The sequence below is a fragment of the Eptesicus fuscus genome, chromosome 14, assembly GCF_027574615.1.
Source record: "Eptesicus fuscus isolate TK198812 chromosome 14, DD_ASM_mEF_20220401, whole genome shotgun sequence".
Taxonomy (NCBI): domain Eukaryota; kingdom Metazoa; phylum Chordata; class Mammalia; order Chiroptera; family Vespertilionidae; genus Eptesicus; species Eptesicus fuscus.
This window is the reverse complement of record NC_072486.1, coordinates 55,362,909-55,389,027: the sequence shown is the minus strand read 5'-3', so window position 1 is coordinate 55,389,027 and position 26,119 is coordinate 55,362,909. Positions and strand designations below refer to the sequence as shown.

Sequence of the window (26,119 nt, the reverse complement as noted above, 5' to 3'; positions counted from 1 at the left end):
CTTAGAAGGTTTCCAATTGCTGGTCCCACTCTGTAATCCCAAGCTTGACCCATTTTCTGTCATTTTAAATGTCTTTCATTTCTGTTATTTCAGATCTTTGACTTTTCTCTCACTAAGGAAGAAATGAAGAGCATCGAAACCTTGAATAAAAATCTCCGCTTAGTGGATCACCTCATGTGAGTTCTGGGGGATCCTTAATCAGGTACCACCCAGTGGTATTGGATGGAAAAGCATCACCAAGTGGGCTCTTATGAACCTGGACCTCTGTCCACAGAAAGCACAAGGCTAAAGGCCACTGGGCAGCATATTCTGAATATTAAATCGATCTGGGTAAATTACATTCATTCTAGAAGTCCCTGCAAATCTACTTTTTTATTTAAAAGAAGGTTTCTGGCATTTATATTACATCCCATGACAGGTTAAGGCATGGCAGGCTAAAGACCTTAAGAAGAACTTAGTCATAGTGTACAAATAATACAATTCAAATTAATCCAATTGCACCACAGTTATTCAAACACCATATGTATTTCTTCCTAAAAATCAAAGTGATACATGAATCATCAACAAAAAATACTTCCTGGGACAGAGACATGGGAGTGTAGTAGAAAGAGCATCAAGTTTTATTTTATTTTATTTACTAGAGGCCCGGAGCATGAAATTCATGCACGGAGGAGTGGGGGGTTCCCCCCAACCCGGCCTGCACCCTCTCCAATCCAGGACCCTTTGTGGGATGTCTGACTGCCTCTCGCAATCCAGGACCGCTGGCTCCTAACCACTCGCCTGCCTGCGTGCCTGCCTGATCGCCCCTAACCACCTCTGCCTGCCTGCCTGATTGCCCCTAACTGCTCCCCTACTGGCCTGATCACCCCTAACCGCATCTGCCTTGGCCTGCACCCAGGACCCAGGCTTCCCTCCCTCTGGCCAGCCACAGGCACCCAAGACCCAGGCTGGCTTCGCCCAGGCCAGCCAATACCGCAGGGGACCGTGGGCAGGCAACTTCACCTGGGCCGCAAACGCAGGAGCTGGCATCCGGAACCACAGGGTGGGCAGTTTGTCCCTCTCCCCAGCTGCAGGCGCAGGCGCTGGCACCCAGGACCATGGGGTGTGTGGCTTGGCCCTCTCCCAGGCCACAGCCCCAGCCACTGGTGCCCGGGACTACAGGGTATGCTGCCTGACCCTCTCCCAGGCCAGGCCACAGGCGCAGGCACACAGGCCCCCAGCTCCCCCGCGATCAAAAGCGAAAGTGGGGGAGCTGGATGCCTGTCCTCTGGTACACCAGACCTTTCAGAAGCCTCCTGCGCGGCGGAGGCTTCTGAAAGGCCTGGTGCAGGAGCGGACAGGCATCCAGCTCCCCCACTTTCGCTTTCGATCGCGGGGGAGCTGGGGGCCTGTGCGCTGGTGCACCAGGCCTTTCAGAAGCCTCCAGCACAGCGGAGGCTTCTGAAAGGCCTGGTGCCGGAGCGGACAGGCACCCAGCTCCCCCGCTTTTGATAGTCCGTGGCGGGATGTGGGCTCGCTGCCCCAGAGGGCCCTTCTGTGCCACAGCACAGCCATGGCACAGACGCTGAGCTCGAGCCGCCGCTGGCGATGCGAGCTCAGCGTCCCGCCAGCCCAATCAGCCACCCCTGCGACCCCAAGTCCCGCCCCTCCGCGCCTCCTGGCCAATCGTGGGCATAGCGAAGGTACGATCAATTTGCATATTTGTCTATTATTAGGTAGGATAGGACTAGAGGCCCGGTGCACAACATTTGTGCACTGGGGGGGGCAGGGTCCCTCAGCCTGGCCTGCACCCTCTCTCAGTCCAGGACCCCTCAGGAGATGTCCACCTTCCAGCTTAGGTGCCGCTCATAGCGACCGGTCATTCTGTTGTTTGGTTGATTTGCATATTAGGGTTTTATTATATAGGATAGCTCTATCTGTCTATCTACCTACCTATCATCTATCCATCTGTCTCCCTGCCCTCAAGGAACTTGCCTTCAGTTTAATATTTCATTTTTCCTCCCATTAGGAATGACTATTTCTGTGTGAGCTATAATAAAGCTATGCACAGAGCAGTTTGAATATCAAAGGCTGTGTCAAATGGCAAGGCTTCAAAATGCAGCTGCAAATTCTTTGAAGACTTGAAAGCAGAGTAGGATTTGAAAAGGGACAGACATTTTTTGAAAAGCCAAGTGCATGTATTTTTTAATATAGCCCTCCATTGCTACACAGAGGACCCCGGCACAGTGATTCTCAACTTTGCCCGCCCAACTGAAATCACCCAGGAAGCTTTCAAGGCAGACATGCCAGGCCCCTGCCCCTGAGATTAGAGTTTGTTTGATCTCAGAAGAGGCCTGGTCACGGAGACTTTAAAAGCTCTCTGGGTGATCCTCATAAGCAGCCAAGGTTGAGCGCCCTTGCCTCAGGTGATAGGCAAGGGGTTGTAGGTAGGGAAAAACTGCCTGTGTTACCAGGCTGTTGTAAAAACCTCCTATGTATAGGGTGGGGCAAAAGTAGATTTACGGTTGTGAGTATGCAAAACAGAGTTAATAAAGCTATTGTAATAATCATAACCTGCATGTCTTTTTCCATATGAACCACTGTAAGCCTACTTTTGCCCCACTGTGTATAATAATTTATACCAATTGTGGAAGTCATCTAAATTACTGGCATACATTTGTTCATAGCGTTCCTATAGAAAGTTATAAAATCTTGCAATGTATTTCATTTTAGCTTACATTTCCAGGGTGTTTTAGACACTTCCCTTTATAATATAAAATAATGTTACTTGTGATACTTGAAAATAATTTTATATTCCTCATTCTTATGTGGATGAAGGAAAAACTAAATAAATTTACTGTCTTATGTAAGATACAAGTAAAGTATCTAATCCAGTGCCTAACATGTAAAAGATGAAGGAAATAAACTAATATTTACTAAATATAAGTCCAGGACTGGGCTAGGTAATGACATATGTCATCTTAATTTATCTTCCATCAACTCATTTATGCCCACATAACAATTTTATGTATGTATGTGTGTGTATACGTAGACAACAAAGTATAGTATTATTAAATGTACAATTTACATTAATAAACATTATTTTTCTGAAAAAATATTATGAAAACATTCTTTTTAAGTGCAAAGTACACTGTTTAGCCCTAGTACAATGTTCTGACATACCTTAGCGAACATGAAGGGTCATGTAGATTACTACGACCTATTGTAACTACATTCTTATCACCAAAGTACAGTGTTCACCTGGGTGGAATGCTGGTTAAACCCATTCACAGACACCGCTTAATCCTGGAGTGATAATGGTTAACATAACTAAACATGACTTAGGGAAAACTCAGGCTTCGAGGTAATTTTTTTAAAATATTTTTTTATTGATTTCAGAGAGGAAGGGAGAGGGAGAGAGAGCTGGAAACATCAATGATGAGAGAGAATCATTGATCAGCTGTCTCCTGCACATGCCTCCTCCCGAGGATCAATCCCGCAACCCATGCATGTGTCCTGACAGGGAATTGAACCTCGATCTTCTTGTATATAGGACCATGCTCAACCACTGAGCTATGCAGGCTGGGCATGCCAAAGTAATTATTTTAAGATTTATCTGAATAAACCATGGTGGATGTCTGGCCTCTGCTCCATTTTTCACCTATTTTCCCGCCTATGTCCCACTCCCTGCCTGCTCTCACTCACTGGACTCCTCACACCCTTGGAGGCCACATACTGTTCTGACCCCAGGCAGTTTCACACTCTGTTCTATCTCACATGTTACCATCACCATCACCATCACCGAGAAGGTGTACCTGATTACTTTAATCTAAACAGGTCACACCTATTTCTTTTCCATGATCTTTTTTTTTTCTTCTGTGAATTAATTCCAAGCCACCAGCTCTCTCGCTCTGCTCTCCTTCTGGAGGCCTACCACTCTGCAAAGTTCTCCAAGACACCCACTCTGCTCTCGCCCTGCAGCAATGGACCTGGGACCCCGCAGGCGGGGCCTGGCGCCCGTCTGGGACCCAGGCCACTTGGCACCACCCCATCCCCACCTGCTTGGCACTTGTATATGCAAATTAACCCACCATCTTTTTGGTTAATTTGCATCTCACTCCTGATTGGCTTGTGGGTGTTGCAGAGGTATGGTCAGTTTGTATCTTTCTCTTTTATTAGTGTAGATTGTTGACACTATTAGCCAAGAATCTAGTTTTATTTTATTTTATTTATTGTTGACACTATTATAGATGTACCCATTCCCCCTTTACCCACCTCCACCCAACCCCAGACGCCTCCTCCCCCGCCCCCCAGCTCTGGCCATCACCACACTGTTGTCTGTATCCATGTACTATGTATATATGTTCTTTGACTAATCCCTTCACCTCAAGAAATTAGTTTTAGATGAATGCTCACCTATAAGATTTGAAGCTTCTAGCACCACCATTCTAGCTCCATCCATCCACAAGTAAAATTCCTAACACTCCTTCAAATGTTGCCAGATTCTGTTATTTAATGAGGTAGACCTTTAATCTCTAAATATTATAGGTCCTTGAAAATAAATAGTTAATATACACACATGTAATATATATACATACACACAATTTTTTCCTCATAATCATTCTTTATTAATATTTCTAGTTCTTCAGATCACCTGAATAGTCATCTTCTTTTTACAATCTTCTCTTTAAGTGAGCAATATAAGTGCTCATAAAAATAATTCATATACTTTGGATACTTTGAACCCCAAGTTTTCAAGAGTCAAAAACTGCTGTGACTACATTAATACCAAATTTCTGAATCCATTTCTGAATGAATAAAATGGCTTCCTAATGTGAATTTTCTAGGGAAAAAAATTTTGACATCGAACCACAAGAATGAAAGAATAAACACAAACTTGGAAATAAAAAACATATAGGTTAATTAATAGCTCTTGAAGATAAATGGTTTCTATTAAATAAATATCATTAAATTAGGAAGGAATAGTAGGATGTAGTCAGTCCACCAATGTGCTGATTATTTTTACAGTTAGTTGGTAAAATTATTTGACATTTCACATGTTTAATACCTAATTCTAGAAACACTGAAAAAATAACTCATCATACCAGGAATAGAAAAATCATCAAGGAGAAGCAAATATTAGGCCTCATGGGTAAAAAAAAAAAAAAAAAAAAAAAAAAAAAAAGTATTATTTAGGCACATTGGGCCATGATTCTTTTTTGGTTTTCATCCAGTTTATTATTAACTGGATTTCACAGCCTTTTCCTGTTTTAATTTAATTTGTATTTTAATTTTTAAAATTAAATCTTTATTGTTGAAAGTATTACATATGTCCCCTTTTTCCCCCATTAACTCCTTCCAGCCTGCCCTGGCCCCTGCCCCAGGCCTTCACCACCCTATTGTCTGTGTCCATGTATATTTTAATTGAAAGCTCATAGTACTTGTAGATAACTGAGTCTTAGATGTGCTCTATGACATGTGCCACACACACACACACACACACACACACACACACACACACCAATCCTTTTAAAGACTGTTTCGCCATTGCTATTTAAGAGATAGGTTCATCATCATCACTGTCATCATTATAGCAGAAACTTCCTTTGCTGGTCATCACCTTCTAGATCTCAAACTATCAACTCTCAGGAGGCCTAATGAGAAGGGCGAGGAAGCACTGTGCAGAGAAGGGGGTGACCTTGATTGGTGACAGAGCTGTGAAGAGAAGTGCCTATGTGGTTCATTGACACAGGAGGCAGCCTCTATCAGGACAGCAGAAGGGAGGGAGGAATTGGAAAGAGGCAGGCTTCACTCACCTCCTGTGTTTTTGTTCTGAGCAAAATGCTGGTGTAGAGGCAGCCAGCCCCCGCCATGCCCAAACACACACACTGAGACCCAGGTGCTCTCCAGGGCTTTAGTAAAAGTGCTGGCTTAATGAAAACTGGGAGGAGGTGGGTAAGAAACCTAAGGAATGATTAAGAGAGAGAGGGAGGGAATGGTCGGTGAAATTGTCAGAAGATGCCAGTAACACATACAGCTGTGCGACTTTGGAATGAAAGGTTTTCCCTTGTTTTGGCAGGTGGTCTGATCATCCCGAATACCCATTCCATGATGACTACTGACTTCAGAGAGCTCCTGCACTTATTTTTCCCTGTGTGTGTACCATGACCTTTGGCTGGTTGCTTCCCCCACATGTGGAAGGGAAAAGGGTTTTACTATCCTCAGATGAAGTGGTGATGGGCTTCACTTCTGTATAAGTGACTTTGACTTAGCTATGTTGAAGAAAAAAATGTTTACATCTATTGAAATAATAGTTTGGAATTAAATAATTAAATTGTCAGCAAAGCCATAATGATTTGGTGGTTGTGTGTTTCCATCATTTTTTATTCATTTTACCCAGCTTTAGGGATGGATAACTGCTAGTTTTCTCTTGCACGCTTTAAAGGGCCTGAGCTTCAACATAACTGTTGATCCACACTTACTGCCTATCACTCCTGCTCCCATGTATCATACAACCAGCATTATGCAAAATGGCTTGAGACTATCAACATACACAAATAAAACCCTGTATTATAAGATGGTCCAAAGATAACTATTTTAAAAGAAGGCTTTCAGAAATATACTGAAAAAAGCTTTATAAAATTTTTAAAGTGTTACTGTGATAATTGTGTCAATTTCAATGTAGCAAGTTCCAAAGATCACTGGTAATTTTACTCTAAGTTTTTTGAAGTGAATAAGAAGATTATTAGAATTCTGCAAGAGAAATATATCTATTTTCAATTGATCTAAAGCAATATATTTTATTCATTCATATTGGGTCACTTTCACAGAGCCAGAGAGGTCTTTAAAAAGTATTTGTCCACAAAGTTCTTTAAAAAAATAAAATAAAAAGCATTTGTCCAAACCAATTGCTTATAGATAATCTTCAATGACCTGAAAATATACACTTCTGAGAAATTATCACTTTAAAAACATTTGACCTCTATTCATTATTTCCACTGATTCCAATATTAGTATTTATAATGCTGTCCTCTGGAAAATATGTTGTTCACAAATATTAATAAACTATGGTAACTTACTCCACCACATGGATCTCCATTTTGTTATGGGGGTAGCAGGCTGGTCATCTGAATTCAATTCAATTGAAAAAAAACCTTGATCAAGTTCCTATTGTACATTTAGCACTGGGAAGAGAGGGAAGAAAAAGGAGAACAGAAATGAAAATGGAAGAACAGAAATTTGAGTCTTGATCCCTGTTGTCAAATCACTTCAAAGTATTTTGGTAGCCCCTATGATAGTGACTTCTCATCCTAAAAAGGGTGCTACCTTTTGGGTAACAATTGAATGCTCAGCCCCCGTATCGACCATAAAGTTCACAGTCTGGCCCCCAATTTTCATTTTGACCATGGGCTCATGGGGGCATAGTTGGAAAGAGCCCGGTCTGTCCTAATCAGAGTCTGGTCCCGCCAACTCCATCAGGTCTGCTTAGGGTGGCTCGGGCCAGTAACGGCTGGGCAGGTTGGAAGACCCCGGCTTTCCTCTCTGGCGATTGGGGCATTCATTTTCCAGTGTCCAGATTTCTTGCAATAGGCACACTGATCACGCCCAAGGGGTGTCTTCCTCCTTTGCCCCCCTTTTCTCTCCCCTCTTTCCCAGTGAAGGGGGTGGATAACCTAGGGCAGTTGCTAATAGGTTTACTTTCTTTTTTAGCCTCTCATCAGCCTCCTTCTTGGCCGCTCAGTCCCAATTTACAAAGACCTTATTGGCTATTTCTAGTAATTCAGTTGCATTTTTGCCTGCAAATCCTTCAAGCTTCTGGAGTTTCTTCCTAATGTCAGGTTGAGCCTGACCTACAAAGGCTGCATTTACCATGCACTGATTTTCCAGAGCCTCGGGATCAAATGGGGTGTAGACCCAGAATGCCTCGCAGTCTCTCATAAAAGTCCGCTGGACTTTCTTCCAGTTTTTGGAAGACCTCAGAAGTCTTAGTCATATTAGTTGGCCTCTTAGCCCCTGCTCGAACTCCCTGGAGGAAGGCTAAGCAGTATCTCTCTAGTCGGTTCCTCCCTTCCTCTGTATTGGGATCCCATCGAGGTTCTTCATCTGGTAGGGCTTCCCTTGCCCATCTCTCGGTATCCATTATTCCTCCTGGTGCCTGAGTCTGGAGCCACCTCCTAGGCTCTGTCACTATTCTCATCTGCTCCTCCGTAATAAAGAAGGTGAGGAGAAGCTGCTTGCAGTCGACCCAGGTTGGTTTATGGGTCTGAAAGACCGACTCTAAAAGGTCGATCATAGCCTGAGGCTTTTCAGAATAGGCTGGGGTGTGGTGCTTCCAATTCAGGTGATCAGTTGTTGTAAAAGGCTGATAATAAAAGACTGATCTCCCCTCTAGTAAGGTCCCATCTGGGGCCATTCGCTGGGGGCCCCTGGTTTCACGAAGGGGCATCTGCATTGCAGGCAGTGGTCTGGGCCCTTGATTGGCTGATCTAAGCCACCGGCCAACCAGCTCCAGCGACTCTGGGTGAAGTTCTGGGGATGTGGGTGGCGAGACTGAGGTAGGTGGTGTATCTGGTCCCCCACCCTCTGGCCAGTGGCAGAGCACTAGGAACTGCTTGGGGGTCATATGGTTGTGTTAGGCTCAGTGGAGGGGCCTCCTCTGTATCTCCTTGAAAAATGGATGGCCTTTGGTCTCTCCGAGGTGTCTGTTTCTTCTCCTGAGTGACTAATACCTTACACTGTCCCTCATCGCTAACACAGAACCAGGCCCAAGAAGGCCTGACTTGGGCTATTTCTAACCATTGATCTATGTAAGAGAATTGATCAGGGTGACCTGGGTCTCCCGTTACAACTCTGTAAACAGCCTTCACTGTGGGGATATCTAAAGTTCCTTCTGGTGGCCATCCTACCCCAAAGGTCGGCCAGTCTAGTTCACACATATGTCTTAATTTCCAGGGAAATAGTTTCACTCCATAATCCCCTGAGAATCCCTTCTTGAAATTCTTTAGCATACATTCGAAGACAGTGGGTTTAGAGGGACTACCTCCCATGTTTGTGTGTGGTCCCTCTCGGTGAATGGAGACACAAGACAAACAGGGGAAACTTTCACTTTGTCCGTCTGGCCGCTCTCCTTGCGAAGAATTGGGTGCCTCTTAGCATTAATGGCGGGTCAGTATAAGGCCCTGACCCAGTGCCGACACCGCCCTAGACTGTATGAGGTCACCATGGAATTGCAGGTTAGGACTCAATTAGGCTCCGTAGCTTTCACCGTGGAGCTCAGACTCTCACACGCTCAGTCACACCACAATCAGTCAGGGTTTGATTTCCACCCAGGAAAGTCCCTGATCTCAGAGGCAGTAAACACTGCCTAGAAGGTAATCAATCTCCTCTTCCATTCCTAAAGGCAGGCCTGGTCTCGGACTGGTTCCCTGGAAAAACCTGCCAATCAGACATCTGGTCCCAGAAAGGCTTTTCTGTCTTTCTTGGAATCCACTGAAGCACAGGGAGGCGGGGGCAGGGCGATCCATCTGGGTCCAGCAAGGACTGGGACCCAGACAACTGCTGGTGGCGCCTTTCCTTCGTCACAGGGGCCCAGGTCCAGCAGGCCCACCCTCCTGCTCTCATCAGCGGTGGCTCAAAGGGCCAGCTCGGCTGACAGCCTTCCTAGCCAATGCACCAAATTATGTTATGGTAGAATTAGCAGGTGGCAGGAAGACAGACAACCAGGCACTTGGAAGATTAAGAAAAGGCACTTTATTTCTACCACCGACACTTTGGTTCAGGGGAATCGGTTCCCAAAGCTGAGCCCCAGCTTAGGTTCTTACTTTCCTTTTATACATTTTTGGGGCTTACAGGTTTTGCTGGGGAATTTCCACTAAGCTGCCATTGCCAGGTGTAACAAGAAAGATTACACAAGCGGATCTGCAGTTATGGGGCTAAGCAAGAGAGAGAGAACAAAAGGGGTCAACTAAATCTGGATGTCTTGAGGAAGGGAAAGGGAGAGAGAGAAACATCAATGTGAGAAAGAAACATCTATCAGTTGCCTCACACATGCACCCTAACAGAGGAGGAAACTGGTCTTGCAAGGCATGTCAGGCCATAAAGCTGTAAATAATGCACTGCCCTGGAGGGGGGGGGGGGGGGGGCGTTGTTATGTTGGCCCCAGGACAGATCATCGGATATGGCCTGGGACCCCCAACACCTGGGGCCTTCCTGTAAGCCCACCAAAGGGGGCGGAACCATATCTGCAAGACAAAGACCCCTGAAGGTTATAAAAAGTGAAGCCCTCTGCATGTTTCTTCACTCTAATTTGGAAATTATTCCCGGAGTCCACTAGTGTCAATAAACGGGATCCCTCCCTTTCTCTAGGAAGCGTGCTTGGTATTTCTTTGGTCTTCTGTAACAAACCAGGGATGGAACCTGTAACCTGGGTATGTGCCAGGGCTGGGAGTAGAACCAAAACCCTTTAGTACATGGAATGACACTCCAATAAAGCCACACCAGCCAGGGCAAGAGTTTTTCTTGAAAAAGTTAAAATGTGCTTATTCCTAATGCCATAATCTTAGCTTGTTGCTTATAACTAAAAATCCATTTAAAATGCCCAGCTGGCGTGGCTCAGTGGTTGAGTGTCAACCTATGAACCAGGAGGTCAACCTATGAACCAGGAGGTTCCATTCCTGGTAGGCACAGGGTTGCAGGCTCGACCCCCAGTGTGGAGGTGCAGGAGGCAGCAGATCAATGACTTTCTCATCACTGATGTTTCTATCTCGCTCTCCCTCTTTATTCCTCTCTGAAATCAATATATATATAGTAAACTACCCATTCTTTACAATTTACCTATGTTTTTTCTGATGCATTTTATATTTTCTCAGATCATTAAACTAATACCAGTTTTCATGCTGTCAGTATTTTCATTTAAAGCATATGTGCAAATGAGTCCCTATGAAAATGAGCTAATGCAGGCAACAGAGATGATAAATTATTTCTTCAGTGAAGAGAAAATTGTTCTGATAATAACTGACTGCTACTGAAAGATAGAAATAGTCTGAGAGGTTAGATTAAGGTGTAATCTACTTTCCTTCCTGTCCTAAATTTCTTTTTCTTTTTAAAATATATTTTATTGATTTTTTTACAGAGAGGAAGGGAGAGGGAGAGAGAGTTAGAAACATTGATGAGAGAGAAACACCAATCAGCTGCCTCCTGCACATCCCTCACTGGGGATGTGCCCACAACCAAGGTACATGCCCTGGACCGGAATCGAATCCAGGACCCTTGAGTTCGCTGGCCAACACTCTATCCACTGAGCCAAACTTGTCAGGGCTGTCCTAAATTTCTTGAAATAACTAAGCAGAGAGCCAATTAATTAGATCAAAACACATAGCATCTCTAGAATATAAAAAAAGGTACGTCAGTGAACCAAATATCCCTAAGGATAGAAAGTAGAAGTAATTGGATTGACAAAGAAATAAGAGTAGAAAACTGTAGCTCATAGTATCACTGATAGGGATTTTTGGACTGGTACATGTGGTGTTCCCCTGGGCAGGATGGTTTCCCCAGGCTCTTTGTCAGTCGGAGTTGAAGAATGAACCATGTATGGAAGATGGTATAGCAAAGGTGGAAATTTATTGAAGAACAAGCACACACTCCCAAGTGGGGAGGGGGTAAGTCGCACAGCACAGACTCCCATGTGGGGAGGGAGAAAGAGTCCCACGGAATTCCTTTTTCCGTGGTTTATAAAGACTGCAGTTTTCTGTGCCTCAATATCCCCTCAGATTAATCACTCTTCCCCTTTGATTTGGTCACCATAGTAACTCCTAAGCTCAAAGATCAAACCTCACATGGGACGTGTGAGGCTCTCCTCCCTCATTGTTCTCCTATTCCCTCTGGGCTTTCTTCCTCCTTCTTTATTTTGTAAATATAGACCTTTTGCTACTCCCAGTTCCCTTACCTTATGGAAATGTAACTGCTGCCTCTCCCAACCTCCCTGTCCTATGGAAATGTAACTGCTGCCTCTCCCAATTTCTTTGTCTTATGGAAATGTACCCTTTTGCAATTCTGTAGCCCTGTGTTTTTTCCACGGACACCTTAATTTTAAAAATTCCCTAAACCTGCCTATTTCACCCTTAACTGCTGAAAACACAATAGCAACTTTAGACATGCTTCAAACTTTAGTTCAAAAAATTGAAGAAAAACAAATAGACATTTTAATGGCCTCACATTTCACCAGGGCTATTCCCTCCTACACACACACAGTCCTGAGAGGCTGCCAAGAGCCATGTTTGTTCTTCTGGCTGAAACCACTTCTGTCTTGTTTTTAATTTCTTTTTGAAATTTTTCAATTACAGTCGACATTCAATATTATTTTGTATTGGTTTCAGGTGTATAGACATAGTGGTTAGACACATATAATTTACAAAGTAATTTCTCCAGTAAGTCTAGTACCCACCTGGCACCATATATAGTTATTGCAATATTGTGGTCTATAGTCCCTGTGTTATACTTTACATCCCTGTGACTATTTTGTACTACCAATTCAAGAAACCACTTCTTTCTAATCAAAGTGAAATATTATTCTGGAAGAGGGTAGGTAACACAATACTGAAATTGGATTGAGAAACAGATCACAGTCTCGAGTAACTTAAGAACCACACAAAAGACAAGATTAAAAAAAGAAAATCACAAAGCAATTCTGGCCCTTACTTCTGGGGTAAACCTATGGAGTAGGGGAAGGTAGAAGAAGTGACAATTGAAGGAGGAAGCAGGAGGACATAGTATTAAAGGAGACCCTTGGCTACATAAGGACTAGTGTATTATGACTGAAGGAGACAGAATTTGCCACCTCAAAATATGCCACTTTGGCATAAGGCTTATTTTGAGCTGAAGGCAATTGAGAAGAAACAATCACAAGAAAAGCTCTATTTACTTAAAGGGAGGACATAAATTCGCAGTGTTCATCATGCCCTCTCTACTAGGAAAGGCAAAAGTTAATCACTGGAGACAACTTTATTTTTTTTAATATATTTTTATTAATCTTTACAGAGAGTAAGGGAGAGGGATAGAGAGTTAGAAACATCGATGAGAGAGAAACACCGATCAGCTGCCTCCTGCACACCTCCTACTGGGGATGTGCCCACAACCAAGATACATGCCCTTGACCGGAATCGAACCTGGGACCTTTCAATCTGCAGGCCGATGCTCTATCCACTGAGCCAAACCCGTTAGGACTGGAGACAACTTTAGATGCTTATCAGGTGGGAAGTGCAAAAGAGGAATTTATATAACTAACTACATATAATTACATAACTATCCAGTGGGAAATCAAGGTACATTGTGATAAGGTTTTTATAGTGAATATGAAGTTATTTGACAATAGCCTGTTTTAAGTTAAACATGCATCAGGGAAACTCTAGCTAGAGAAACCATTTTTTTAAATTGAGTTAATAAGACAATAGTGGAGATAAATAAAATCTTAACTATGTATACTAGAGGCCCGGTGCACGAAATTTGTGCACGGGGGCGAGGGCGGGGGGTGTCCTTCAGCCCAACCTGCACCCTCTCCAATCTGGGACTCCTCGAGGGATATCTGACTGCCCGTTTAGGCCCAATCTCAGTGGGATAGGGCCTAAACAGGCAGTCGGACATCCCTCTCACAATCTAGGACTGCTGGCTCCCAACCGCTCGCCTGCCTGCCTGCCTGATTGCCCATAACTGCTTCTGCCTGCCAGCCTGATCACCTCCTAACCACTCCCCTGCCAGCCTGATTGACGCCTAACTGCTCCCCTGCCAGCCTGATTGCCCCTAACTGCCCTCCCCTGCTGGCCTGGTCACCCCTAACTGCCCTCCCCTGCTGCCCCAGTCGCCCCTAACTGCCCTCCCCTGCTGGCCTGGTCACCCCCAACTGCCCTCCCCTGCAGGCCTTGTTGCCCCCAACTGCCCTCCCCTGCAGGCCTGGTCCCCCCCAACTGCCCTCCCCTGCTGGCCTGATCGCCCATTACTGCCCTCCCCTGCCGGCCATCTTGTGGTGGCCATCTTATGTCCACATGGGGGCAGCCATTTTTGACCACATGGGGGCAGCCATCTTGTGTGTTGCAGTGATGGTCAATTTACATATTACCTCTTTATTATATAGGATATATATATTTAATTATCACCCAAGGATAAGTTTATTGATTGGAGAGAGAGAAAACATTGATCAGTTGCTTCTTATATGCTCCCTGACTAGGGACTGAGCCTTCAACCTAGGTATGTGCTCTTACTGGGAATCAAACCCACAACCTTTTCATGTATGGGATAACACTCCAACCAACTGTGCCAACCAGCCCGGGAGAAATCTTAACAATATTTAGTTAATCCAAAAGAAGGCAGAAAAAGAAGATGAAAGGCTCAAAAAACAGATGGAACAGAAAGCTTAATAAAAGATAGCAGAACCACACTGAATCAAATTCATAATTACATCTAATATAATTTTTACCAGAATTCAAAATAAAAGGCAGACTGTCAGTGCCGGGTTTCTTTTCCCAGCCTTACAAAGGGTTCAGCATTCTGGAGAAAGGGGCTACGTGTAGATGATTAAGAAGACCAAAGACGGAAGATAATTTTGAAAGGCATTGGGGGTCAGAGGATCTTCAGCTAAAGGAGCTAAAAGACACCTTCCTTGTCTCAGGACCCTGCCTTTATTAATATAATTTGTCCTAAGGCAAGGTGGAGATATACACTTAAAAGGGTAAGGTTTCAAAGGGTACAGAAGCCTTGTTAGTTTGGGGAATAGCCTACAGCTGTTCAGGTATTTGGCCAACAAGAGGCAATAAAATGCCCTGAGCTGTCTGGCAGCAGACAATCCTATTCAGGTTTTTGGGAAGTGCTGTTTAGCCATTTCCAACAGGTAAACTACATATGTGGCTCACCCTTATTGAGCTGCCCAAGTCCCATCAACCTTTTGATGGAACTCTTGTAATTATTACATGCTGGAATTGGTTCTCGGCATGTCAGACTAGATACAAAAAAAGAACCCTACTATATGCTATCTATAAGAAAGTCACTTCAAATATAAATTAAAAAACAAAATAATGACATACCTTTACACCTGTCAAATTAGAAAATTTAGGGGGTATTAGCCTAATGAACTGCTGATGGAAGTGCATTCTGCCAGTATTGTCATTCTGGAGAGCAATCTGGCACTTCTCCAGATTAAATCTGTGTAGCCCTCTGGTCCAACTAGTCTATATCTGAGGATATATACCAAATAAATACCCCTCTATTCTATATCCATAAGATTGCAAGCATTAGGCTATTCACAGAAGCACTGAGTGTTAGAAGCAATCTGAGTACCCATGGCAGAGGAGAGGATGAGTAAATACAGTAAATGCACACCATGGAGTATTATGCAGCCAGGAGAAGCAACTGTAAACATAGCAATATGGATCTTTTTAAATCATGGTGATGAAAAAAAATAAGAAATGGAATAAAACCAATATAATACTGTATGTCAACTATAATTTAAAAGTTTTAAGTCATAAAAATATATAGAAACTCTAAAATTAAAAAAGAAGAAATGGAATGAGATCTATAATATAATATAATTTACATTATCAGCGACATGCCTTCTGAACCACATAACCCATTTTAGAGCAACACCAACAAAAGAATATGCATTTAAAGTATTAGAATGGTTAGTTACATATGTAGGAAAGTGAAAAAATAAAAGAGATAAGTGACAATACATAATTACATATGTACATATATAAAAACAAGGAAAGTCTCACATAGCTATTAATATCAGTACATAAACTGAGGTATATGATTAACACAGTCCCCTATACATGAAGTCCAGCTAAGAAAAACATATATAAAATAAAATACCATATAGTTGAATATGTCAGTATTTTCCTTTAGACATTCTGACTTCTTTTATCCTATCCTAAAATTATATAAATTACCTTTGCTATGCAATATGATCATAATTTTGTATTTTTAATGGAAATCAGGTTGCCCCCGTGAAGTTTATTCAAGGAGCCATCCTTTCCTCCCTGATTTTATTTTTTTTTTATAAATTTTATTGATTTTTTACAGAGAGGAAGGGAGAGGGATAGAAAGTTAGAAACATCGATGAGAGAGAAACATCAATCAGCTGCCTCCTGCACACTCCCCACTGGGGATGTGCCCGCAACCAAGGTACATGCCCTTGACTGGAATCGAACCTGGGACCTTTCAGTCCACAGGCCGATGCTCCATCCACTGAGCCAAACCAGTTTCGGCCTCCTCCCTGATTTTAAATGCCCATTTATTTTACGCTTAACTCTCATGTGTACATGAATCTATTTCTGGGTTCTTTTTATTCCTCTGATCTTTTTTGTTTATTCCTCCACTAAAACTATTAATTAGTGTTGCTTTATTGAGAAGGCTAAAAGGGCTAATTCCAATGTAACCCTGATATTTGGAGGGCTAGCAATCTGGATCTGTGCCAGCAAGCCCAGTGTACATTCTTAATAACCTATAATTAAGTCATTGCCTTTTTCCCATAAACTGGTCTTGCAGAACCTGTTATCTAAATATAGAGGCCATAAAACTATGAACAGTGCACTGCCCCTGAGGGAGCGTTATTAACGCTGGCACCAGGCCAGACCATCAGATATGGCCTGGAGACCCCCAACACCTGGGGGCCTTCTTGCAAAGCCCGCAAAAAGGACCGGAAGCATAATCCATATTTGCGGGACAAAGACCCCAGGAAGATATAAAAGAGAAGCCCCCTGCATGTTACTTTACTCAAATTTGGGGAGTTATTCCTCTGAGTCGCTGGTGAAAATAAAGTGTAACTCCTTTTCTCTAAAAGCGTTGCTTGGTTTTTCTTTGGTCTTCTGCAACATTATAACATATTTTGGTATCTCTTAGGTCCTCCCTCACTATTATTCTTTTTCAGCAATTTCTTGGTAATTATCACATATTTTTCCCTTCAGATAAAAATAGAAACTTTTCAAGATCCCCAATGAATGATTCATTGGGGTTTTGTTTGAAATTGCATAAAATTTATATATTATTTTGGGAAACACTGACAGCTTTATTACATTAAATCATCCTACCCAGAAACATATATGTCTCTGTGTTCCGATTTTTTTATGTATCTACCAGTAAAATTGTATAGTTTTCCTCAGATAAGTGTTCCACCTTTCTTGTTTAATTAATTCTTGGGTAATTTATAATTTTTTGTACTATAAATGTTATTTTAATTTCCATTTCTAATTGAGATGCTATTATCAAAAGGCTGTTTTTTATATTTGTATTTTTTAAAATTTGAATATCTTGAGTTTTCAGTTTTCAGAAGGTGATAGATGATTAATAATTGCTTTTCTTTTAGAGTAAGCAAGAGGAAAAGGATATTTAGATTCAAGCTATTTCTATTTTATAGACACACATGAGAATGTTTCTAATACTGTTTAAAAATTGAAAATTTTTAAAGCATTTAGTTCACCAGTATATAAAGTAAAGGTTCTATTGAAGAGTTGTAAAATCATAAAAGCCAGCATTTCAGTAAGGGCCTGAGGTCAGTTGAAGACAATTAGAACAAGTCAGCCAAGAATGTTGAGATAGAAACCAGATAGCCATCTATGGCTGGGGGGAACCGATACCAAGAGCTTGTGTATAGCTAAAGAAAAATGTTTGTATGTCAACAGACTTAATTGTTTTAATTGTTCCAGGAAGCAGAAAACCACAGTGGAAAGTTACCGGGTTGTAAAATGGAAAGACCCTGACCCCTAAAGTGTATTTAACCTGTGCTCAAACCCTGCTTCGGGGCCCACAACCTCTGCTCTGTGTTCAGAGTATGTTGTGGGACCGGGCATGCCTGTACCAATAAACCCTTTGCTTTTTGCATGAGAACGTCTCTTGGTGCTTTGTGAGTGCGGCCAGCGTTCCGGGCGTTACACTATTCTGAAGTGAATGTAAGGGGCAGAAATAGAATGTTGGGGAACCAGCTAACTTGGCTGGTAGTTGCATTCAGGACCTGGGAGCTCACCTGGAAATGCAGCCCACTCTCCCTATTTGGAGCTGCCTATTATCATGCAAAGATTAACTTTGCTGCAGAAACCAGAATTGCCAGCCCTTTTTGCATATCTGCAGGCCTTTGCAAATCTCCAGTCTGCTTACCTGTTAACTGCCCATTTGGCCCACCCTTTGGCTATTTCCCCATGTAACCCCAGGCCTTGCATATCACTAAGCCCTTTGAAGATCCCCAGCCCTTTTGCATATCTGTAAACTGCCCATTTGCCCTTTTGCCTACTTTCCTTTGTATGTCTACCTATATAAGCAACTGGCTTATGGTGGGCTGCAGAGCAGATTTTGGTGGATAACCTGCTGCTCTCCCATACTGCCAGCAATATTGGAATAAACGCTCATATATGATTCAACCCTGTCCCTGCTTAATTGGCTTGAGTAGTGACAGGCAGCATGGACCCATTGGTTGTCCAGTTACATAAATACAAACATAATGAGGTATTTAGAAAAAATAAATTATTTATTTGTATATAAAATAAATCAGCTACATATAAAATTAAGCAACTTCTATGGACCAGGCAGGAGGCCAGATACAACACAGAAGCTTAAAGTTTAAAGTGGAAAAGCATTAATAACATTGAATTATTTTAAATAAGATAAATGCACATAAATTTATACCAATAAGCAATATTATACCAACTAGGTCAAGCATGTCAAACTCACAGCTGGTGGGCCACAATTTTGACATGCTTGAACTAGGTAATCCTCCCTTTGCTTCTTAGCATGGGACTTTTAAAAAAGCTAAAACTGTGCAAAGATATATTAATAATTAACAGAAAAAAATACAACTGTCTGAGGAAAACTATACAGTTTTAATGGAGGACATAACATTTTTGTCAAAACATAAAAAATTCTCTTATTTGATTATAAATGTAGAGTAAAATTGAGAAAAATAGAACTAATATTTATTTTCTATGCTTTAATTTTAAACTTTAGAAACTTTACTTGAGGACTAAAGTGTTTTATTTCTTTGTAAGGAACTTATCAAGAGTAGTTGAACAGTTTTTGCTTTTTTTCTTACCTAAATTATACTATAGAGCAAACATCTTTTTTATACTTAGGAGAAGTGTCATATTACTTTATAAGTTTGGATCAGATGCCAACATTTTACCCTTTTTTAATGCCGGTGTATGTTTCTTGGCATCTACAAGGGGTTCAGGAATCTGGAGAAGGTGCTGTGTGTAAATTAATCAAGAGTCCAGAGACGAAACATAATTTTGGAAGGCATTTGGGGGGCCAGAGGAGCTTGGCTAAATAAACCAAGTTCTCCCTTGTCTCAGGACCCCTTGCTTTTTATTAACACAAATTTTCCTAAGGTAAGGTAGATATACACATCAAAGGCCAGGGTTTAGTATACAGAATCCATTGTTGGTTTGGGGAAAACTGCCTATGGCTGTTCAGGTGTTTGGCCAGCAGGAGGCAATAACATGTAGATTGAAATGCCCTTAGCTGTCTGGCAGCAAGCAATCATTTATGCATCCTTTTCAGGTTTGGGGAAATGGGCAGTTTACAGATATGCAAAAGGGCTGGTGATCTTCAAAGGGCAATAACATATGTGATTCAGCCCTTGCTGAGTCCCCAAGTTCCATCAACCTTTTGATGGAACTCTTGCATTTATGACATGCTGAAATTAGCTTCTGGCACTTTATGCTTTCAAAGTCATGAAATATCTGAAAGTTCCTTTCATGTGACTTTTTGTCATTTCCTCTGGGACATCACCCTTTTCCTCACAACCACAGTCCTTGTTTATGCATAAATTTGCCTTCACTAAGTTCTTCTGGCTGCATATCAAGAGGCTCTCTAATGGTAACTGTCAACATTCCCTGGCTAGTGATCTCTTTTATTACTCCATTTATGTTTGATTCAAATTTCATTTCTAGCATAGTCATTTTTTGCTGTTGTTGTTCTCTACTCATCTTTGTTGGTCAATTCCCTATTTTAATTATTAAATTCTATAAAATGTTGTATGGGTTTATCACTGGAAGGCAAGAAAACATTGCAACTGCATGTTCTGCTGTGTGTGATGGGAAAAACAGATTCACAGTGACCAATCAGTAACTGGCATTGAAAATGACTGATCATTGATTTTGGTGTACATTTGTTACCTAAGTAGTGATTCGGAGACTGAAGAACTAGCAGCGAAGTTTGTACTTTTTGAAATTAATCAGTTAGTAACTGAAATTTGGACCATGTTGTTGGGGACTGGTGGTAACTAAATAATGGTCACTGAAATTTGTGCATTTCAGAACCATGCAAAGACTTCCAGTATATCTCTATCCACTCATGTTTTTCTACAAAATACCTTCCCAGAGGTGTTAAACCAAGTCAAAAAGTTAAAATGTAAGGAGCCTCAGTAAATCTCTGTTTAAAAAATGTGTTGCACAGCTTTTTTTAAGAAATTGACAAGCTGATTCTAAATCAAGAGACCCAGAATAGCCAAAATAATCTTGAAAAAGAACGAAGTTGGAGGACTCACAATTCCTGACTTCAAAACTTACTACAAAGCTACAATAACCAAGATAATGTGTTCCAACAAAAAGATACATACACAGATCAATGGGATAGAATTGACAGTCCAGAAAAAATTTCATACATCTATGGCCCATTGATTTTCTACACAATATCAATTCAATGGTGAAAAAACTTGGTTCAACAAATAGTGCTGAGACAACTGAATATCCACATGCAAAAGAATGAAGCTGGACCTCTACTTCATGTCATATATAAAAATTAAATAAACACATATCAAAGACCTAAATGTAAGAGCCAAAACTATTAAACACACAGAAGAAAACACAGGTATAAATCTTGTATTACCTTGTATCAGGGAGCTGGCTTGTGGAGGCTGGCTAGGTAAGTCCAAAATCCATCAGGCAGGCCAATCAGGAAAGGCAATGATTTCTTAGATATGAAACCTACAGCACAAGCAATGAAAGGAAATATTAATAAGTTAAACATCGTCAAAATAATGAACTTTATGCTTTATAGGATATCATCAAGAAAGTGAAAAGCTAACCCACAGAATGGATGAAAAAATTTACAAACTATATATCTGAAAAGGGACTCATATCTAGAACATATAAAGAACCATTAGTAGTTAATAAAAAGACAAAAATCCAATTTTTTAAAAAAGGGTAAATAATATTGAGAAGTCTAAAAGGCTAATCCTTCCTATAACACTTTAAGTTGAACTCTCCCAACATTTAGAGCCTTCCCAGAGAAGTAGAACCAAACTGTATAACTGTGTTGTTAACCTAAAGTATAGTAACCTCTATTTTGTAAAACGGCTATTTGAAATTCTCTGCTTTTTAGATAGTCCCTTGTTCTGTTCATCAACTCTACTATTTTCAGAAGGTCCCTTATTCTATAAATTAACTTTGGTTTTTAGCCCGTTTGAATAACAGGGAAGATAAACTTAGCTGTCTGACCTTGTAAGCGAGGGACTGATACTCCCATACTCTCATGCCAGATGTATTCTTTTAACTGAATAGAACTATGTTGTGCTCAAGGCCACAGGCTTTCAGCAAGATAAGCACACATGGGGCTCTTTAATAAAAAGAAAACTCCTGCTTGTTGCTTTGCTTAGAATTTGAAATCTCTCTCTGAGCCTGCTGGAGTAATAAACAGTGTAACTCCATTTCTCTGGGCGTTGCTTGGTTTTTCTCCGGTCTTCTGTAACAATATGAGTAGACAGTTCTCCATAGAGGATATACAAATGGCCCATAAGCACATAAAAAGATGCTCAACATCCATTAGTTATCAGTGAAATGCGAATGAAACCCACAATGGGGCACCAATTCATAACCACTAGAATGAGTATCAACTAGAAAAGAATACATTGGTGAAGATGTGGAGCAATGAGAACCCTCTATACCAGGGCTCCTCAAACTTTTTAAACAGGGGGCCAGTTCACTGTCCCTCAGACGGTTGGAGGGCCAGACTATAGTTTAAAAAAAACTATGAACAAATTCCTATGCACACTGCACATATCTTATTTTGAAGTAAAAAAAACAAAACGTCAAAAACACCCGCATGTGGCCCGTGGGCCGTAGTTTGAGGACGCCTGCTCTGTACTGATAGAATAAAAATGTAGCTGTTTTGGAAACAGTTTGGCAGCTCTTCAAAATATTAAACACAGGTTTACTATACTACCCAGCAATTCTATTCACAAGAGAAATGAAAATGGGTGTCCACAAAAACTCACATGAATGCTCTTGGCAACCATTAGAGTAGCCAGAAAGTGGGGGGAATCTGTATAACTTACAATTCTACCGGAGAAACTGAACCAGTATGTAGGTATGTATGTTTATGACAAGATTTATTGCTAGGAATTGGCTTACTTGATCATGGGGCTGGCTTGCAAAGTAAAAAAGTCATAGGAGAGGCCATAGGAGGAAAGGCTGGAGCTCCCTGGCGGGAACCAATGCTGCAGTCCCAGGCTGAATTTCTTCTCCTCCAGAGAAACCTCACACAACTGACCATCATACATCCTGAGTATCCATCATCAAAGAATGGTACATCACTGATATATCCAAACAAGGGAATATTAATCAGCCATAAAAAAGAAATAAAGTACTGATTCATGCTACGACGTGGAACAAACCTAAAAGCATTATGCTTAGCCAAGCCGGCACGGCTCAGGGGTTGTGCATCAACCTATGAATCAGGAGGTCACGGATCCATTCCTGGTCAGGGCAGATGCCCGAGATGCAGGCTCCATCTCCAGTGGGGGTCATGCAGGAGGCAGCCAATCAATGATTCTCTCTCATCATTAATGTTTTTATCTCTCTCCCTATCCCCTTCTCTATGAAATCAATAAAAATATATTTTTAAAAAACATTATGCTTGGAGCTACCCCCAAAAGACCATATATTATATGATTCCATTTATTTAAAATGTCCTTAATAGCAAATGCCAAAGACAGAAAGTACATTGGTGGTTGCCTAGGGTTGGTAGATCCAGAAATGGGAAGTGACTGTTAGTGGAGTTTCTTTTGGGGTGATTAAAACTACTGATACTTCTACCTGGATCAGAAGGGAGGCTAAATTACCTAAAATTCCCTCAAATTATTTGTCCGCTAAGACTGTGTCAATTCTTTTCAAAAAGGTATTTGACTAGGGCCCCGACTTAAATCTAGTGATTCTAGACTTGTTTTAAGCAACAGAACTCAATTGGCAAAAAAAAAAATTGCATTTGGGACCCCAATCTATAAGAGAAATATCAATTGACATAATTTAATTTAAAAATTCAAATTTTTAACATTTACTTACTATAAAATCAATTATTTGGACAATGAAGCTGTTTTGATGAACCCCAAAATTAAAAATACTAAATACAGTGAGACAAAAGTACATTTACAGTGGTTTGTATGAAAAATAATACAATGATTAATAAATAAGAATACAAGAATAAACTCTGTTCTGTGTACTCAAAACTATAAACCTATTTTACCCAATCCTGTAATAGAAATCAGATTTATATAGATCAGATTTATTTTTAATTGCACAAAATTAAAACTCCTGACACAATACAGGAATCGTTGTAAAGAGTAACAATTATTTTTCTTATATTTTTAACACCTTGTTTATTTTTTGTGGATGTTTTCTAAGCACTGTTAAAAATGACAGCAAAATAACATATACCATAATTTTGAATGCCGAAATCATTAGTATGAAATCAGTCATCACTATAATATCTCTCAAAAATGGAGAGAAGGTAACATGAAGTGTTTATTTCAAAGTTGAATCACTAACAATATCTAAACCTTATTAGTATCTTTACCATACATATAAAAACCAAACATGAAGTTCCTAAAAGTATATTAAGGGTTAAAATTTTTATATGACATCACATATGGAATAGTGTATTTTTATTAACTTCTGCATAATGACAACAACCAAATGACTATGAACATGCTCAAGGAATCCCAAGGCAAGTACCCAGAATCTCTATCTTCCATTGTGGAACAGTACAAAAATTATTATAGATTTGTAATACATATTTAAATCTGGACACAATTCAACATTAAAATAAAGTCATACCGCTGTTACTTGCCATATAGCACTTTTATTTATTTTTTTTCAAACATATTTTCTGATTTCAAGGAAAGGAAGGGAGAGGGAGAGAGAGAGACATCAAGATGAAAGAGAATCATTGATTGGCTGCCTCCTGCATGCCCCACACTGGGGATCAAATTCACAACCCGGGCATGTACCCTGACTGGAAATTGAACCATGACCTCTCAGTTTATAGGTCAATGTTCAACCACTGAGCCATGCCAGCTGGGCCCATATAGCACTTTTAGAAGGAGATAAGGATATTGACGATTCTGGATGCCTAAGAATTGGTATAATATAATATTCTGAATCATTGTACCCAACATTTTGAGTTTGCTGCTATTGTAATATTGCATGACCTAACATATTTGGGTAGCAAATTTGACCTGAAAACAGGATCAAGAATGACCTTTGAGAATGAATGCTCATATAGCAGTGTTTCTATGGGGAAAAATAATTTTTAAAAGGGGAGAGGGGTATCTGTTTCCTTTCCCCAACTGATAAGGCTGTAGCTCCATAATCTTCTTTCTATCACCAGGTAAAATAGCAAAAATATTGCCTCACACCTAAGGCCAGTACTGTTCCCCTGGGGAACTATGGTCAAAACTCCATCTCCAAACTAGGACACCACAGAACTGCTTTTTCAGGCTGAGAACACCAGGTGGCATATGGGAGCTGAATCAGAGCCTTGGTAACCATGGCAACCAGCTACCATTCCCCTCTGCAGCTGCCATCTTTTAACTAAAGCAGTGCTTTGTGTACATTGTGAGTTTTGCTTTGAAATGGTGTACTTGTCATTCTTCACAGAGTCAGGGTCTCTACTTCTGGGAATGGAATTGCAGTGCCAGAAATAAGTAATAATTTGGGTTAGTTGCATTAATTTTATTTGTTGTGCATCAATGATCATGGCTGCACAAAGCAGTCTCCTTGCCCTGATGTTTGAGAAGGCCACACCTTCCATAGCAGGCTTTCTCCAGGGAGGCTAGACTTCTTTGAAGGGAAATGCAGGATGGAGTGAGTGACTCCTCTCTGGACTAAGGTTCAGAACAAATGTTAAATGCCCAAGTCAATGCTTGAATTAGTTGTAGATACAATGACCTTAACAGCCGCCTGTACCTAAGAGATGTCTGCTGTAACTATCACTGATCTATAGACAGAAGATGTCTGTTCACCAACCTAAGAATATATTTGACATAAATAATATCTCCTCACAAAGTCTGTTTTCTGTTTCCCATGCAATAATAAGCCAAATATTTATAAACCGGGAAGTATCCCTTTCCTTTTCTGAGTCAAAAGCAATGAGATTTTCTAATTGTCAGGCATTGCCTCTGGTGATTGGCAGTATATTACAAACTGAGCTGCCAAAAGCCATTCTCTTTGCCATTGGGAAGAGAGCTGAAATGAGTAATGATATCCAAATGTCTTCACTAAATTCGAAAAAGGTTCTGTTCTAAACAAGGACTCATTTATAAACACATCTATTTTAGCACATGTTATTTCTGACTATTAGAGGGGCCACATCTTAAATGTGCATTCTTTAGATGAATGATCCTTTTCATGGAATTAAAAGTCTGTTAAAATGCATTATTTTACATCATACTAGTGTCCTGGTACACAAATTTGTGCACATTGAAAGGAAATTAATTAGAAGAAATATTTTAATATCGCTATTTGCCCTTTCTCTATAATACAAGTGTCAATCAAATTCATGATTAACAATGACAGATCAAAACACACACGTGCGATTTGTGCCAGCGAGAGCTTTATATGTATCGTGTGAGTCAACTTAACCTTTTATATGTATAGAATAAACTTTCATAATTAGACCTGCTTTCTGATTTAGCTAAACTTTTTCCAGCCCAGTGAAGCACCCCAACTTCTCTTTCAGATAATTGTCAGCAACACAGCAGTAAATATCAACACAAAGCAGATTATCATTGTAGATCACACAGGGAGAACAAAGGGTAAAATATTTAACTGTTAGCAGTGTTTGACTATATGCTGCGCAGAGAGAAAACCTGAAGTCATTTTCAAGTTTCCAA

The 26,119-nt window shown here is 40.9% G+C and overlaps 1 protein-coding gene and 1 long non-coding RNA gene across 3 annotated transcripts in view; one reads left to right on the top strand and one right to left on the bottom strand.

Moving 5' to 3' along the window:
- AKR1D1 (aldo-keto reductase family 1 member D1) overlaps window positions 1-6,669 on the top strand; it is a 47,845-nt gene extending 41,176 nt beyond the window's left edge. For both annotated transcript variants that reach the window (XM_054726589.1, XM_054726587.1), the window contains 2 exons: window positions 94-176; window positions 6,059-6,669. In XM_054726589.1, coding sequence (XP_054582564.1) covers window positions 94-176; window positions 6,059-6,101 — 126 coding nt within the window. In that variant the 3' untranslated portion in view covers window positions 6,102-6,669. The remainder of the gene's footprint in view (window positions 1-93; window positions 177-6,058) is intronic.
- The window catches only part of LOC129151491 (uncharacterized), a 152,216-nt gene that overhangs the window by 75,168 nt on the left and 50,929 nt on the right, over window positions 1-26,119 (bottom strand). The window contains exon 2 of the long non-coding RNA XR_008558175.1: window positions 20,839-20,936. This is a non-coding gene — a long non-coding RNA (uncharacterized LOC129151491). The remainder of the gene's footprint in view (window positions 1-20,838; window positions 20,937-26,119) is intronic.